Raw genomic sequence first — 16,710 nt, 5'->3', positions numbered from 1 at the left:
TGATACTTAGGAAAACTTATGTTTGATACCTATCAACAAAGTGGTAAAATATGCATATATAATTGTTTTGTAGAATGTATCCAGCATGTGCTTGTTGTCCTGCAAAATCATTTAGAAACCAGTCCCTCAAAGGTCCCATGCTAAGTTCAACTCCATGAGTTATCAAGGCACATCCAACATGTCCTTGCTATCTTGCAAAGATCAATTAAAACACTAGTTACGAATATACAACGTGATATGGCAAATCTTGTAAATACAATTGGGATACACACACGCGCGTTATGTAAAAGAACATTAATGAAGCATAATAAAATTATCACAATAACAGAATCTATACTTCATACAATCACATCGACATCCATAAATTCCATCATTTAGTCATCATTTATATTCATAGATCCTAACTCATTATGCATACAATAAAATCAACATCAAGAACTTTGAGATTAACCATCTATATTACATTAGAAGTGGATTTTGGAGTGTATCAAGGAAGTTGTTTCTTAGAGTTAGAGCCTTGTCATCTCCCTAAATAACCCAATTTACTAAGTGATACCTGGATAAACTCTCGGAATTGATTGAGGTAATGATTTATGATTTTTTTGAACAAGAACATATTAAAAGAATTTTCTGTATCTTTTTCTGGGTTAAGCATTCAGCATCATTTTGAGAAAGGATGCAATAACCTGTATCTATAGTGTTGTGGATTTAAAATTCCATTGTGAAGATAGGTACATCGCACCTATGACATAAGGGCATCGATGATGGTGGGTATAATGGGGATAAAGCTCGCATATCTGCTTCGAAAGAATCTATTTAGGTCTATTTGTTTACCTATACGAGTTGTGTAAACTAGTTGGTTGTTGGATCTGATACATACGAAAATGAATCTACATGGATAATAAGCAAGGTCTGTTGTGCCAAAATTGGGGCTTGGACTAGTTGCCCAGCAGCACGGGTCGGTATGCCCCCTTATCGTTCCATGCTGAGCTTGTACCGACACAATGGAGGAGGCAGGGGAGAGGAAGAACAGGAGAAAAAAAGAGAGAGAAGGGAGAGAGGGAGGGAGAGAAAGAGGGTGGCGGAGGCCAGCGTGCGTGCGGAGGGAGAGAAGGAGAAGAAAAGAGAGGAAAAGAGAGAGCGAGAGGGGGAGGGAGGAAGAGGAAGGAAGAGCGGAGGCTTCACTGAAAAATCGCAAAATTTAAAAAGGAACCTCTATTGGAGCCTCTGTTTTGAACGAAACAGGGATTGAAGGCAGAGCCCCTCCTCCGCGGCCCTCTATGCGCTCGCCAGCCTCCGCTCTTCCTTCCTCTTCCTCTCCCTCCCTCCCTCCCTCGCTAGCTCTCTTTTCCTCTCTTTCCTTCTCTTTCCTTCTCCTTCTCCCCCTCCACAAACTCACCAGCTTTCGTCGGCCCTCCGCACACTCACCGGCTTCCGTCGGCCCTCCGCCAGTCTCCGCTCTTCCTTCCTTTCCCTCTCCCTCCCTCCCTTGCTCTCTCTCTCTCTCTCTTTTTCTCTCTTTCCTTCTCCTTCTCCCCCTCCGCGTGCTTGCCGGCCTCCGCTGGCCTCCGCTCTTTCTCTCTCTCCCCCACCTGCTCTCTCTCTTTCCTCTCTTTCCTTCTCCTTCTCCCTCTCCCCTAGATGCATTTCGTTTCGGTTGCCGGAACTGTTTCGGTATGCCGCCAGTACAGCTCGGTACTCTTCGAACTGTCCTGTTCGGGACAGTTCTGCCAACATTGATAATAAGTAATAGATAGCCCTGAAAAACATTATATTGATGGTCTGATGCAATGGCAGAGATGAAAAACTTGCCTTGATCTTTGACTGATTAGTTTTGGATCATCTAAACCATTTAAAGACCCTCTGTAAGTAGTTCCTCACCATCAGGATTTCTTCTAAAGTCTAAAAGGCTAACACGTTTAACAACTTGCTTCCTACATGGTGTAGCCACGATACAAATAGAACAAGAAACATGATTTAACCTGGCTTCTTAGAAAGGATTGTAAAGTATAAAGAAAAAAGTACATTTCATTATCTTTTGGCTTTTGATTTGAAGTAGGATGACAATTTTGCATTGTTATAATTTTTGACTCTGGCTTTCAAATAGTCAAAGAAACTTAAAAAGGAACCAAAGGAAAAGATTTCCTGATTGTGCTAAATAGAGACAAAGCTGTTTGGGATAGTTGAACATGACTTTAAAAAGGGATGCACATGGGAATGTATGCATTAACTCAAAATATACATGCGATATGTGCTGACAGGTTTTTATTTTGGTTTTGCAGACTAGCATAGAACATGTACTGTGCCAATAACTTTCTGGCATAATATGTATCGTGTAAATGATACAAAAGTAAGCACTTAGATCCTTTTGTTCATTGTATGGACCATTAATGTGCCTAGAAAGGATGGGACAACAATCTTGATAGACTAATAAAGGTACAAATTTTTATTCCAAAGAAAGGTATGACCAAGGTCCGCTGAACCGGTACCGGTAGGCGTACCGGTGGCCTACCGGACCAGTTCGTACGGGTGTCGAACCGGTCTGCTGCGCAAGTGCGCTGCCCAGCACACCTAGGCGCGTGCTCGTGTGGTTCCCAGCGCATGCAAGCGGGCTGCTCAGTGCGGGGAATGCGTGCACGGACGTGCTGCCCAGCGCGGGAAACTGCGTGCAGGCGGGGTTCTAATGGGGGCTTACAGTCGAAAGCCACTCACCATGCCTCTTTTCTCACGCTTCTTGCATCCGCCTTCAAAAAACGCTGATGATGGGCCGATTGTAGGCAATGCCGGTGGAATAACTCAATATAAGATCAACCATGAAAGCAAACTGAATTCTATTCCACTAAATTGGAGAACAAATAACAAGAACAATGAAATCAAAAAAAATCTAGCAAAGAATTGAAAAAATCCCTTCCTAGCCCAATCTAGTGGAGATTGATGTATCTACCACTAGCCCAAGTCCTAGACACAAGATCTAAGGACCGAAATCTATTTGAAGGCCTAACTTCTCAATAACCTAAGTCTAAGGCCTAACCCCTAGACCGAAATCGGCATAATGCTGCCTAAGCCTTACGGCCGATCTATAACAAGAGAACACAACTCTAGAATAATTCTCGGGATGCCTCACAATGGCCCCTTACAATTCTATTTATAGGCTAAGACCCTAGGCAAAATTAAGTAAGCCTCCTTAGATAAACATGGCAAATCGTATTTCCATGGATCCAAGGCCTTTCCACCGTCGATTGGCATGAGATCAATGGTTGAAAATCGCCCAAGAAGAGGTCCTCCCGCAGCTGGTGTTGACTTGGTCCTTAGTCATTGAAGGGTGGGCAATGGAGGGGTGAGATGGCTCGGGTCGCACGGGCTGGGTGCACGGGACGGTGTCCCGGTTGACTGGGTCGCGCGTCCTGGCTGGAAGAATCCCAGTCCGAGAGGGACTGGGGCAGGGCAGGGCGTGCGGCCTGGGCGCATGGGACGCATGTCCCGGTTGACCGGGTCGTGCGTCTCGGCTAGGAGAGTCCCAATCCGAGAGGGATTAGGACTTGGGGGCGCGTGCCAGCCAGCCCGCTAGCCGCCCGCGCGGGCACTGTAGCCGGCGAGGTTCTTGCGGCCGAACCTCGCCGTATTGTAGCAGGCGAGTGCACGCGGGTTGGCTGGCGCGTGGTCACTGTAGCTGGCGAGGTTCGTGCGATCGAACCTCGCCGCACTATAGCAGGCGAGGGCGCGCGAGCGGGCTGGTGGGCTGGCTGGCGCGCGGTCATTGTAGCTGGCGAGGTTCGTGTGGTCGAACCTCGCCGCACTGTAGCAGGCGAGGTTGGCCGCGACAGGATTTGGCTGCGGCAAGGCTTTGGCGGGGCTGCGCGCGCGGCGGGCTTGGCCAAGGATGGGCGTGCTCGGCCGAGGCTTGGGCACGCATGGGCGCACGGTTGGCTCGGCCGAGGCTTGGCGTGCATGGGCGCGGTGTGTGCGGCACGGGCATGGTCTCGGCCGACCATGGATGTGCTTGGCAGAATGAAGAGGCTTGGTCAAGGCTTTCCAAGCAAAGTAGTTGGCCTTGGCTTGACCCTCCATTGGCCTCCTCATGGCCCAATGTCCTCCTTGGTTGACGTGGCCATTTTGGCCTTCGGTTGGCAGATGGTCCTCTCTCAGCTTGGCGCTTCCTCGGTGTTGCTTACGTGGGTCCTCAACAGATTCCTAGGTCGCGCCAAGCGCCGCTCATACCAGTGCGAACCGGTCCAGTTCACAACCATTTTCCACCTCCGAGCTGTACTGGTTAAAGGCCAGACCTGTATGGTACGTGCTGAACCGGCCGGTATGAACCGGTTTAGCATACCTTGGGTATGACACAACCTCATTAATTTATGCAAATATAAAAGGTTTTTTATACCTAATGGAACCAAAGTTTGGAACCAAAGGGAAAGCACATTTTAACATTTTTAGAATAATTAGGTCTTCAAAACTTTGTTACTAAAAAATCGGGAGCGGGTGTGGGAGTGAGATTGGTTGCGGGTGCAGAGATGTAGATATTTAGGAACATGTTTAATAAGAAAACACTTAAAAAGTGGGTGCATGCTTGAGATTCCGGAAACATTTTGAGGTGGGTGTGTTATCCTAGATAGAAGATTCCAACTGCAAGGATTCCAAACTTCATTAAAGGCTGTAAATACAAAAAACTCTTGCTTTATATCAAGTTACTCAGATCACCTCTCATACAACCACAAACATTATATATATGCATGATAGAATCATATAATGATACCCACTCTGCCGCTCTGAAAAAATCTGCAGAGATATCCATAAAACATTGGGTAATTAGTACTGTTTGTTTCATCTTTAGTGTTGAACAATAACTTAATAATGACTTGCTTGAATGAAAACTGTTAAGCATTTTAAATAGGTCTATCCACCTAGAAATAACATAAGATGTAATCCCAAGAGGCTCTATATTAGTGAAATACACTATAACCCACTTACCTATAGTTGCATCTTAATTTGATAGTTTACCCCTGTTTTTGTCCTCGAAACCTCAATAATTTGAGTAGAAGTTTCTCTATTAAAAGGACAAATAAATTTTTGAAATGAGACTGCTTTTGGTGGTCTTATGTGGTTAAGCATTTTAAATAGGTCTATCCACCTAGAAATAACATAAGATGTAAGAGGCTGTATATTAGTGAACTACAATATAACCCACTTACCTATAGTTGCATCTTAATTTGATAGTTTACCCCTGTTTTTGTCCTCGAAACCTCAATAATTTGAGTAAAAGTTTCTCTATTAAAAGGACAAATAAATTTTTGAAATGAGAACTGCTTTTGGTGGTCTTATGTGGTTAACTTTTAATGGGTACGCATTTTTATTGACTATTGCAAGTGGACACATGCTGTAGTATATCTTATGAGATTCCTACATTTCCCAATGATACTGTCTATAATTCTATATAGCCCTGGGCTGCATAACCTTCCATAAGCTTTCCATTACATGATAAAGTGTGATGCTCAAATAAACTTAATGTAGAAGTCGCCAGTTAGACTATACTGTAATTAAGGGGAGAAGGATGGCCTGGAAATGACCTTATGCACTTATTAGCTATCTTTTAGCTGTACTTTCACAGCAGCTGTAAGGATGCAGATACCAAAAGGTTCAAAAATTGTTTGCAGGGGACGATCTATCTGTTATGTTCTTAACTTAGTTTAATTCTTTGTTCATTTTTTCCCTCATATTTCTTGGCTTACCTTGCCTTCATCCTTGGTGATCATATCTGATGAATGGTCAAGTCATTCTGACAATCAAATTGTGTTTCTTTACACTTTTGATATTTGTTAACTTTTTCCTTTCGTGTTTTAACTTGTTGCTGAAAGCTATATCTGGTTCTAAATTTTTAATCCTTGCAAGGACCTCTATTCTTGTGTTATGTGTTTGAACTGGTAAATTTGATGCTATTATTGGCATAGTTCTCTACCGGTAAACTCTTCATAATCAAGGATTTCTGAATGAGGACAGAATGGTTAGCATGAATAGTCTTTCTGTGTGTATCTAGAATCTGTTACCTGTATATAGCTTGCATATTAGTATCTTCACTTCATTAGTTCTTTACGTTCATTTTCAAGCCCAGAATACTGTTTCATGCTCTTGTATGAGGGACGCTTCTTCCATGGCAATCTTTATTTGAATGGTCTTCGTTGCAGGTTTGTGCTTTTGTTGCCCCAAAAATCATAGGGGGAATAAATGCTCCATCTCCAGTAGGTGAACTAGGGATGGTTCAAATGTCACAGGCTCTTAATGTAATTGATGTCTCATATGAACAGGTAAGGCCTCATATTTCTTGTTACACCATGTGCTGATCATAGTTTCTATAATTGAAATTCATGTTGCAATAAGTGTGGCGCAGCACTCAAGTTGAGTGTAGATTTCAACCTTGATCATGTTTATATTCATGGATATCCTAAAAAAGTGTTTTAAAAGGTGGCTTGGTATGCTAGTGGTCAAGGGACTGCATAGGGCATATGCATTATGCAGGTTGTATATGTGGTTAGTATTTTAAATATTTAAGAATAAACAACATATATTAGATACAATTAATAATAATAACAATACAATAACAATGACATCTAGCAATTGGTGCTTATTTCTTAATACTTAAATTCTTAATAACAAATTACCAATAATTATAACATAATTAACATATTGACATTATTGGTACACACATCCAGTCCATCTAAAACCAGCATCAACCAACCATCAACTTGAACCTACCCTATTTGTATGGGCCTCTGTATGAGTGGGCAAGTTTGAGGTCATATAATTCTAAAAAGGCCGCATATGTAGTCACACAATGATTAGCAGGCTGTACATGCAGGGGACCACATAGGCATAAGGAGCTGCATCTGTGGCCTCATGCATAGCATTTTAAAATACTGTCCTAGAAGAAGTTTAATTTCCTAGTCTTCGCTTTGATGCTCCATTTTCTATGGACCACTCTTTCCAAATCTGTCACCTAAGGACTCATTTTCAGAATTTTCTTCGTCAATTATTCATTCCAGAAAATTGATACCATCTTGTTCAAACTCTTCTCATACACAATTTATGGTGCGCAACTTTCTGTTTGTTAGCCTTAAGATTGGTTCACTCCAATTTTTAGGCTGATATCAATAATTATGGTGGCTGGAAACTCGGCAAAGTTGGCAAGTGGCCAACTTCAAGGATAGATCTTAATTATCTTTATGGAGTAATGAAAACAACACATGCTAAAGAGTTGTCTTTATAATTGGGCTAGAATATTAACTTTTTTCAAATTTTATCTAGGAGAAATGGCATTGCTTAGATGTAATTGTGGATTATCGGGTTGTGTTTCTAACTCAAAAATTAGTAGAAGGAAATTTTAGTGCCACCTATGGATTAAAATTGGATTAAATGGGACTAAGGTCCCATTTTCCAAAGCTTTTGGCGAGTCAAAGCACTTTTTGGCCCTCTTAAAGCATTTCTGGATGGCATAGTAGTGTTTGGTAAAAAAATCTGAAAGCTTTTTTGGCTTTGCCAGAAAGCTGAAAATATGGTACGCCATACCATATTGAACCAGCTTGTATAGATTTGCTATACAATACCATACCGGTTCGACATTGGTACACAGTACGGGGAGGCTATTCACACGCAGTACGCCGAACCGACCTCGTAATGGATGCATCGGCATAGCGACAGGGCGGCCCCAATATGGGCCTTGGTATCGAGATGGTGTACCTTGGCTGAAAAGGTTTATTTGAAATGGAGTTTTTTTCCAAAAAGTGCTTTCTTGCAGATGTCATGAAGCTGTTTTAACTTTAATGAAATTTTTGTGATGACTAGAATGCCCATGAACAAATCTCATAATTACATTTGTCCCTTTAAAACATAACACACGAACATTAGCTATATTATATTATTTTATTGTATTGTATTATATTGTATTATATTATGTCATATCATATTATATTTCTTTATATTATGTTATATCGCATTGTAAATATAATAATATTATATTATAGTATAATATTATATTAAACTATAATGTTACATCATATTATTTAACACTACAATAATATTATACTATGTAATAATATTTTAAAATGTAGTAATATGGAATATTACATTGTATTATACTCTACTGTACAATATTATGCAATATTCTTTATTATCCTTTTGTCATACCGAAAGCACTCTCAGTTTGGTTACCAAACATATGTTAAAGTGCTACAGAATTTTAGAAATATAGTTACCAAACAACAAATAACATTTTGTGAAAGCTTTACTTTTTAAAAGCTCCAAAAACTACTACCAATAGCAATCCCAACTAGGGCCTAAGAAATTGTGGAATAACTCTTAAAGCGGTTGGCAGTTTGTTTAAACTTTTCGAAATCAACATTTTTGTATATTCTTTTCTTAAATTAATTTTATCTAAATTTAGTGAACTCTTCAAGTGCTTCCCATATATTTTATCTTTCTAGAACCCAAGGAACCTAATACTTTAAGTGAATCAATTTTTAGGTCTATCATATGCTTAAAATGTTTTTCTCTAAAAATATAAATAGCAATAAAATTAACATGAGAAGTCATTGTGATGCTCGGTAGTCGATAAGAAATGCAATACATTCACCAGTTGCATTAGCATTTGACAATGTGGTATGGGAGTAAGGCTTTGTATATTTGACCCTCCCCAAACCCTGCAGTGATAGAAACCTCGTGCACTTGGACACCTTTTGTTTACCTTCTGATATATACATATATGTATATATATATATGTATATATATATATATATGTATATATATATATATATGTATATATATGTATACATATATATATATGTATATATATATATACATATATATATATATATGTATATACGTAAGCATTAACTTTTCTAAGAGAAATAGAGATTAAGGTCTGCAATCTCGGTATTGGATACTGTACTGATACACTACCGATTTTGTATGGGATGTTCGGTACGCTATGTACCCCGTACTGATATAGCTCTCGATCTCTTTTTCTCACTTTGGTTTATCATGGTACCATTTAAAATTCGGTGGTACATGTTAATATGATACAGTACCCCGGTGCAATGCAGTACCACTCGGTTCGAACCGATATAGGTCGATTCGGGCTGGTTTGAGGCTTATACCGAGCTAAAACCCCATCTTGTCTTGGTTTCAACTGTGTACGGATAGGTATGCCCTGAACCTAGCAATTCGGAATGAAATTACTATCATTGATAGATATTAGTTTTACCCTAGAAACTTACTTAAGCAGTGAAGTTTTATATACTGCTTGAATAGCGGCAGCAAAAAGAATAATATTAGAGAAAACTAAAGAGAAAATAGAATTGGGGAGAGATCAAAGAGATGAAAGAGATCAAATAGGAGAAGAGGTTGTTAGACCTGTCTTCTCTTCTTCTTTCATCAAAATAATTCCGAATTTAGTTAATATTGCAGCCAAAACTCGCCCTCCCATGCCTCGCTCCTTCCAGAAAAAAAAGAAGAAAAAGGAGGAAGCTAGAGTAGACCCACAAGCCCTTTGTATTATAGTTCCGCTATGATTCTATACGAAAAAGAAATAAAACACCCTCAATTTGGCACTGAAATCCTTTCCTTAGATATTGTAAGTTAGGGAATTGAGAAAAGGGGGAGAACAGAAAGATGTAAGATAAAACGTGAAAGAGAAAATCCAGTGCCTTCCCTCACATGGACTGATTTATATACTAAAAGTCTTGTAGAAAAATAAAAGATGAATATACCCTCACTATTTGGGTATATTCTAAACCAATATATATGACACTCTCCCTCAAGCCATTGAATGTATCATATAAGCCAATCTTGGAACATATAAACTCAACCTGATTTTGCCTGAAGGACTTGGTAAGCAAATTAGCAAGCTGGTAACCAGAATGCAGATAAGTGGAAATCAGGGTGCACATTACTTTTTTCATGAACATAATCACAATCAACTTAAATGTTCTTCGCATGTTCGTGAATGACAGGATTGGAGGCAATGTGGTTGTAGCTTGATTGTCATAGAAAAGCTTTAGAGGTTTACCAACATTGAAGCCAATCTCTTGAAGAAGATATCTTAGCAATATTACCTCACAAGCAGCATGTTCCGTGGCTCTGTATTATGTCTCAGCACTCAAATGAGCAACCACTGTTTGTTTCTTACTCCTCCATGTGTGACAAGGTTACCTCCTAAGAAAGTGCATTATGCCATAGTTGACCTTCTATCTATAGGAAAACCAGCCCAATTAACATCAGTATATCCTAACCTAGAGATGGCCATTACATTTATATAGTATTCCTCTTTCTGGAGCTCCTTTCAGATATTTTACAATAGGAATCACATAACTCCAGTGAGCTGCACGAGGAGCCGCCATGAACTAACAATACTCACACACTCACAGCAAAGGAGATAGCTGGTATAGTTATTGTAAGATAATTTAGTTTGCCAAGTAATGACTGTTATCTACTTGCATTGGAAAGTAGATCTCTTTGATCCGCCACCAACTTAATATTAGGATCCAAAGGAGTATCCACTGGTTTGGTACCCAACAACACTGTCTCTTCAAGTAAATCCAGCACATTTTTTCTTTGAGACATGCTGTTTCCAACTTTGGACCTAACAACCTTGATAGCTTAGAAATATCTAAGCTGTCCTGGGTCCTCGGTACGAAATTGTTGTTGCAGATACTTCCATTTTCCGATTTCTTGCTGTGTATCACTAGTGATGAATATATCATCAACATATACTACCAAATAATTCTCCCATGTGTGGAGCTGTGACAAAATATTGAATGATCTATTTTGCACTGCTTGAGTCCAAATTTCGTGACAGCTTTACCAAACTCTCCAAACCATGCCTGAGGAGACTGTTTAGACCATAATTTGCCTCATTCAACTTGCGATCACTCCTAGAATCCCCTGGAACAACACACCCAGGAGGTTGCCATATGTAAGCTTCCTCTTGCAAGTGTCCCTGAATGAAATCATTTTTTACATCCAGCTGAAAAATAACCTAATGAAGGCTTTGATACCATGTAAATTTAGGGTTTTGAGAGAAAGGAGAGATGATAAAGACGTAGGAGAAAATGCGCGAGAGAAAATCTCACATTTCCTCACACAGATTTATTCTTATATTTTAACTAAAAGTCTTGCAGAAAGATAATATACTCTTACCGTTTGGTATATTCTAAACCAATATATATAACGCGTACAAAATATGATGAAAGAGGAAATCAAAAACTCTCTTTCTGGTCAACAACCCATCCAACTCCGTATTCACTTTTTAAAGTACCCCACAAATGCTTTATTTAAGTAATCTGTAGTAGGCTTCAAATCGACTGGAAATCTGAGCTGTTGGATGATGATTGAAGCTCTGAGTTGTACTTGATCATGTCTCTATATCCCTAATTTGCCGATAAGATTATTGCTTGATTAACTAGTTGCACAATTTGAACTCTTTGTAGGCTAAAATAACTAAGAAATGCTTCTTTTATTGCTCCTTGTACGCTCATAAGTCTTGATTACTCTCAATCACGTTGAGCAGCTTAATTCTTTCTTTTGTTTCTCTTCATTTATCACGAACCTATATTTGGTCGATGCTGCGTCATTCCTCCAGAACTCAATTTTGTTTAGTTAGGGATTTGGCATAGGATGTCATCTTTAAAAGAGTCCATGACTCCATGCACTATTGAAAGCAAAGGCTTGAACATCTGGCCTTGCCCATTGTGTTTTGATTTCAATGGTTTCAATGATTTTGATAGTTTCATATCTATGTTTAGGAGTTTCAGTCAAAAAATTTAGAAAAAATTGTGAAAAATAAGTAAAAGTTAGAGAAAAATAGAACCATCGAGGACTCATGTAACATCATGTTTGTCTATGCTATCCAATTCATATCTATGTTTTGGAGTTTCAGTCAAAAAAATAAGAAAAAATTGTGAAAAATAAGTAAAACTTAGAGAAAAATAAAACCATCAAGGACTCATGTAACATAATGTTTGGCTATGCTATCCAATTCACGATGTTTGGATTTATGGTAGTGTGTGAGCTAAAGTATAAAAGTAAGCAAATGATACGCCTTTTAAGGACCAATAAATTTGTTCATTGAGAAAAAAGAACCAATAAACTATGTTAATGGAATATATTATGGTCAATTATTTGCCTACAATTTAATGAAACATTACATATAAGTATCTATAGAATTTTTAATGCAATTATCGCAATTACATATAAATATTGAATCAAATGCAATGATTTCTATCATATTAATATGATGTAAAAACATATTAACTTATGATTTAGACAATATGAAAATAAAACCATAATTTAGCATACATATAAGATTTAAGCTACTAAATAATAAATATGATTACAAGAGCCAAGTGATGTGAATACATCTAGGGTCTATATCTACTACATGGACCTATTTTCTCGTCTTTCCCTTAAAAGATATCTTAGAATTCAAAATAACTTTTTACATATAGGAAAATTTACCTTTGTCTTCAAAAAATTAATACCAAATCACAAATGCTTCCAAATTTCTAAAACTTAGTAGAACTCCATGTTTATATTTTAAGAAAATGCTTGTTGGTTGCTTGCAATTCAATTACATTGGATTTGCAAAAAAGACCCCAAAACTTTCTTTTGGTATTGCAGTAAAAAATGACCACAATACCAATTGCAACTTAATAATATACAATACTAACATATTAAATGTCAATTAATTGTTATAATAATATATACCATAAAATATATTTGTTAGTGCAATAGTAATGTATAATTACTATAATATTGACTAATTTTATAGTAATATAATTTATCATAGTTATTGTTATAGGATTGCAATAATCATTTAAAAATGGTGTTTCTATTGTAATTATAATTATATTATAATAAAACCATATTATATTATATCGATTGTTTTAGATAATTATTAGCTATTAAATCATACATATTACAAATATATTGCAATAACTATTTTGTAATATTATAATAATCTTATAATAATATTACTACTATTATAATTTTAAGCAGAATATAACAATAATTTTCATTATTATATTTAATATGTGATATAATGATTATTAAGCTTATCGTAATAAATACTAAATCATGTAACTATTATCATTGATATATAGTTAATATAATTTCAACTAATTTTGAGAATAATATAATTATTACAATATTTGTACTAATACTAGATACAACTATAATATAACAATAAAATTTCTATCATCATTATGATAGTGCACTAATTGTTATTATACTTTTATTATTATATCATTATAATATATATTAGATAATTGTTATACTGGAAGAGATCATATTATTTAATTAAATTAAAATATTTTATTTTAAAGAATTACTATCTATTTTATGTTATTCCTTACATATTATTGGAAAAATACTTTAGTAGTCTACTTCATTAATGCTAATATATTATTATATTTTAATACAACAACATGATGCAATATAAAATTATACTATTTAATATATCAATATGTGATGATTATATCGTAGATAATATTGTAGTAATATCATATTATATTATGTTACATAACAATATGATGATAACATCATAAACATTGTTATATACAACTATGATATAATAATCTAATTATCGTATAATAATTCAATAGTTTTTGTTGTAATAACATTATAATAATTACAATTATGATCACTATGACATTACTCTCTAGCTAGGAGTTTTCTTTCCTTCTTTCCTTTGTTAGCAGTTACAGTTTCAGTTCAGTCTACGGATAGTGCAATAATTTTTACAAATATTAATTATCATAATGTATAGTATTATTTGTATAAATATGGTCGGCGGAACCTGTTGGGAACCCGCCCATGCCGCAGAAAATTTAAAAAAAATTCAGATGCAGCGGAATGGGCATGCACGGGATCAACGTTCATCTCATGAATTTCAAAAACCATTCGTAGATAGATTAGGATTAAAAACTTTTAAACCATTAGGAAGATCAGATCTTCACCTTGTGCGGGTAGATGATCACCGCAAATTGAAGTTCGTGGTTTAGGATGAAGGTTTGCTTGAAGCCGCACACGTGTCCGGCCTCTACGGGTATCCACACGAAGTAGAGAACCGATCAAAGCTTCCTTGTCTCCCCGAGGTGCTAGCTCCCTTGCAGAGACTACTTTAGATGGCTGATTTCCTCCCTTTGAATCAACCCTTGATTATGCTTGGGAGGAGGAAGAAGAAGGATGAGTCTTGAAGAAGAATCAAAAGCTAGATGCAGCCTTTTCCCTTGCCTGCGCTGAAACCCAAACAAGAGATGAAGGAGGGGCCGCCAAGAGCTTTCTTTTTCCTTATTTGGTTGCGGTTGAAGACCAAGGAGAAGAAGGAGGAGGCCACGGCTGGATGAAGGGGACTTCAATTGCCCTAGGTGCCGCCCCCTTCATCTCCTTTTAAAGGTATGTAGGGCTCCTACAAATTAGGAGCCCTTGATCTTTTTCCAAGAGGGGCGCCGGCCCCTCTTGTGTTGCCACACCAACAAAGAAAAAGGGGAGGGGCGTGCGTGATGGAATGCGTGTGGAGGGCTGAGCATGAATTTCAGAAAATTTTATGCGGAAAGAACAAGTTAAACATTTTAACCCAAAACATACTTGATATTTTAGATATTTTGACTCTGGTACCAGTCGAAGACAGTCTTCAACTGCACATCACATGTGGTGCGGGCTTAGTCCCAATACATAGGGTGACACCTGCGCATGCCTATCAAAGCACTCATCATATGAGCCTCCGGGTGGAGAGCCACGCTTCGTCACACAATCACGCGTGAGAGTTTCCGGGAGTCGGATAGTCCACTAATCCTTTGCTTTGACACCAAATATCACAAAGCCCTCAGATCCCGAGGATTGTGTGATTCAAATAAATATGCATAAATCACAACTTCTTGTGATTTGAAGATTGAGATCATATCTCAACTGTAAAAGAGATAAGATCTCTTACCTTTAGAAAGGGGTTCCTTCAAGGATGCTTTGCAGCCGCATAAGCGTCCGGCCTCGATGACTCGTCCACGCGAAGCTCCGGAATGATCAGCTTTCCGGGGAGTGCTAGCTCGCAGAGAGGCCGAAGGTTGGCTGAAAGGGAGAAAAAGGAAGAGGATGGACCTTCACAGCTCAAGAACTCCTTCTTGGGCTTTCACTTTTAGAGCTTCTCTCTCCTCTCACTCTCTTTCTCTAGTGCTCTTCATCCAGAGAAGAAGGAAGAGGGGTGGCCTAGTTATAGGCCAAGAAGAGGGTGAGGTGTCCCTATAAGGTGTCCGATGAGGTGTCACGTCACACATGCAAGAAAAAGAGGTGTCCTGCTCCGCCACGTGTCACGCATGCAAAGGGGTGAGGTGGCCGGGATGTGGGTCCCACATACAGTATGTGGGTCCCATAAATGCAGGACGTGGGTCCCACATACAGTATGAGGGTCCCACCTAGGCAGGACGTGGGTCCCACAAAGAGAAGGGAGTCCTAGTCATACTAGGATCATAATTGATTTTAATCTAATCTGACTCAAGCCAAATCTGATTTGGTTGGAGGCAAATTAAATATTTTTACCAAACCAATTTTGGTGTCAATTACGGTTTTACCAGTTTCAAATCATATTTGAATTTGTCAAGCCCAATCTCTATTACTCAATCAAATTGAGTCTAATCAGTAATCCAATCAGTAATTAACTTCTCCAAGCAATAATTGCTTAGGGCAATCAGTCAATCACATTGACTATTTTACCTCTAGACGATTCTCAATCGTGAATTAGCCATTTGATCAATCCAGAAACTTCTAAGCGTGTGATCTCACAGGTTCGAAGCTAAGCCGGTAGTACAAGAACACTTCCTGCACTAATCGAAGTAACCATCTAGCAATGGGACCCGACGACCGGATAGGCCGAATAGATGCAAAGCAACATTCTAGAACCTATAGACTATGGTTACCGCATAATTCATCCTCTTGACCAGAAAATACCTAGGGTGGGTTCAGAGTCTGTCTACCCTGAAACGATCCATTCGGAAATATGTTTCAATTCGATAAGTCAAGTGATAGTGATTTGACTTTTCCTAGCCAGGGTACTACTTAATTGAAAACACAAGGCATTCACCCTTATTTCTAAGGGAGGTCAATCCCATCTTGATCTGCAACTGACTACCACAAGTACTTGACTGGATCCAGAAACCTTCCGTCGCTGGATTAGAAATCCAGGTAGTCCGGCACCAAAGTACAGTGAGTTGCTTGCAAGCCACCGGTTGCAATCTCAGGTCTAAAGGATACATATACCCATATCCACTCGGAACAACTCTTGACAAGAGAGAGTCCGTCAATTGGTCACGTTCAGTGAACGTACACTACCATTCACCTGTATACCATACTAGTATCTCTATACTCTTTGGTTTGGAATACAACCAACAAATATGATACACAATGACCTACGCCCGATGATACTATCGTCCTGTTAATAGTATATCATATGGTTATGAACATTTAAGGACCTGTGTGACAAAATCATATTGCATTATACAAAGCAGTCCTAAGGACTTCATCACATCGAAGTTTGTGAAGATGTTCTGGTGATGAATAAATACCATGTTATTTATAATTGATTCAAATATATTTACAATCAACAATTGATTGAATTTAGGACACAATTTCCAACAACTCCTACTTGAACTAAAGCCAATCACTATAGTATCG

The 16,710-nt window shown here is 38.2% G+C and overlaps 1 protein-coding gene across 1 annotated transcript in view; it reads left to right on the top strand.

Annotated features, from left to right (window-relative positions):
* LOC103696140 (cytidine/deoxycytidylate deaminase family protein) overlaps positions 1 to 16,710 on the top strand; it is a 56,628-nt gene that overhangs the window by 15,697 nt on the left and 24,221 nt on the right. Inside the window, exon 6 of the mRNA XM_008777674.6 lies at positions 6,183 to 6,302. Within this exon, the coding sequence (XP_008775896.4) occupies positions 6,183 to 6,302 (120 nt within the window). The remainder of the gene's footprint in view (positions 1 to 6,182; positions 6,303 to 16,710) is intronic.

The sequence above is a fragment of the Phoenix dactylifera genome, chromosome 13 (genome assembly GCF_051530095.1).
Source record: "Phoenix dactylifera cultivar Ajwa chromosome 13, Ajwa_hap1_PhDact_Kaust_v1.1, whole genome shotgun sequence".
NCBI classification, from domain to species: domain Eukaryota; kingdom Viridiplantae; phylum Streptophyta; class Magnoliopsida; order Arecales; family Arecaceae; genus Phoenix; species Phoenix dactylifera.
Note: the sequence above shows the minus strand (reverse complement) of the source record. Positions and strands in the feature narration are given on the sequence as shown.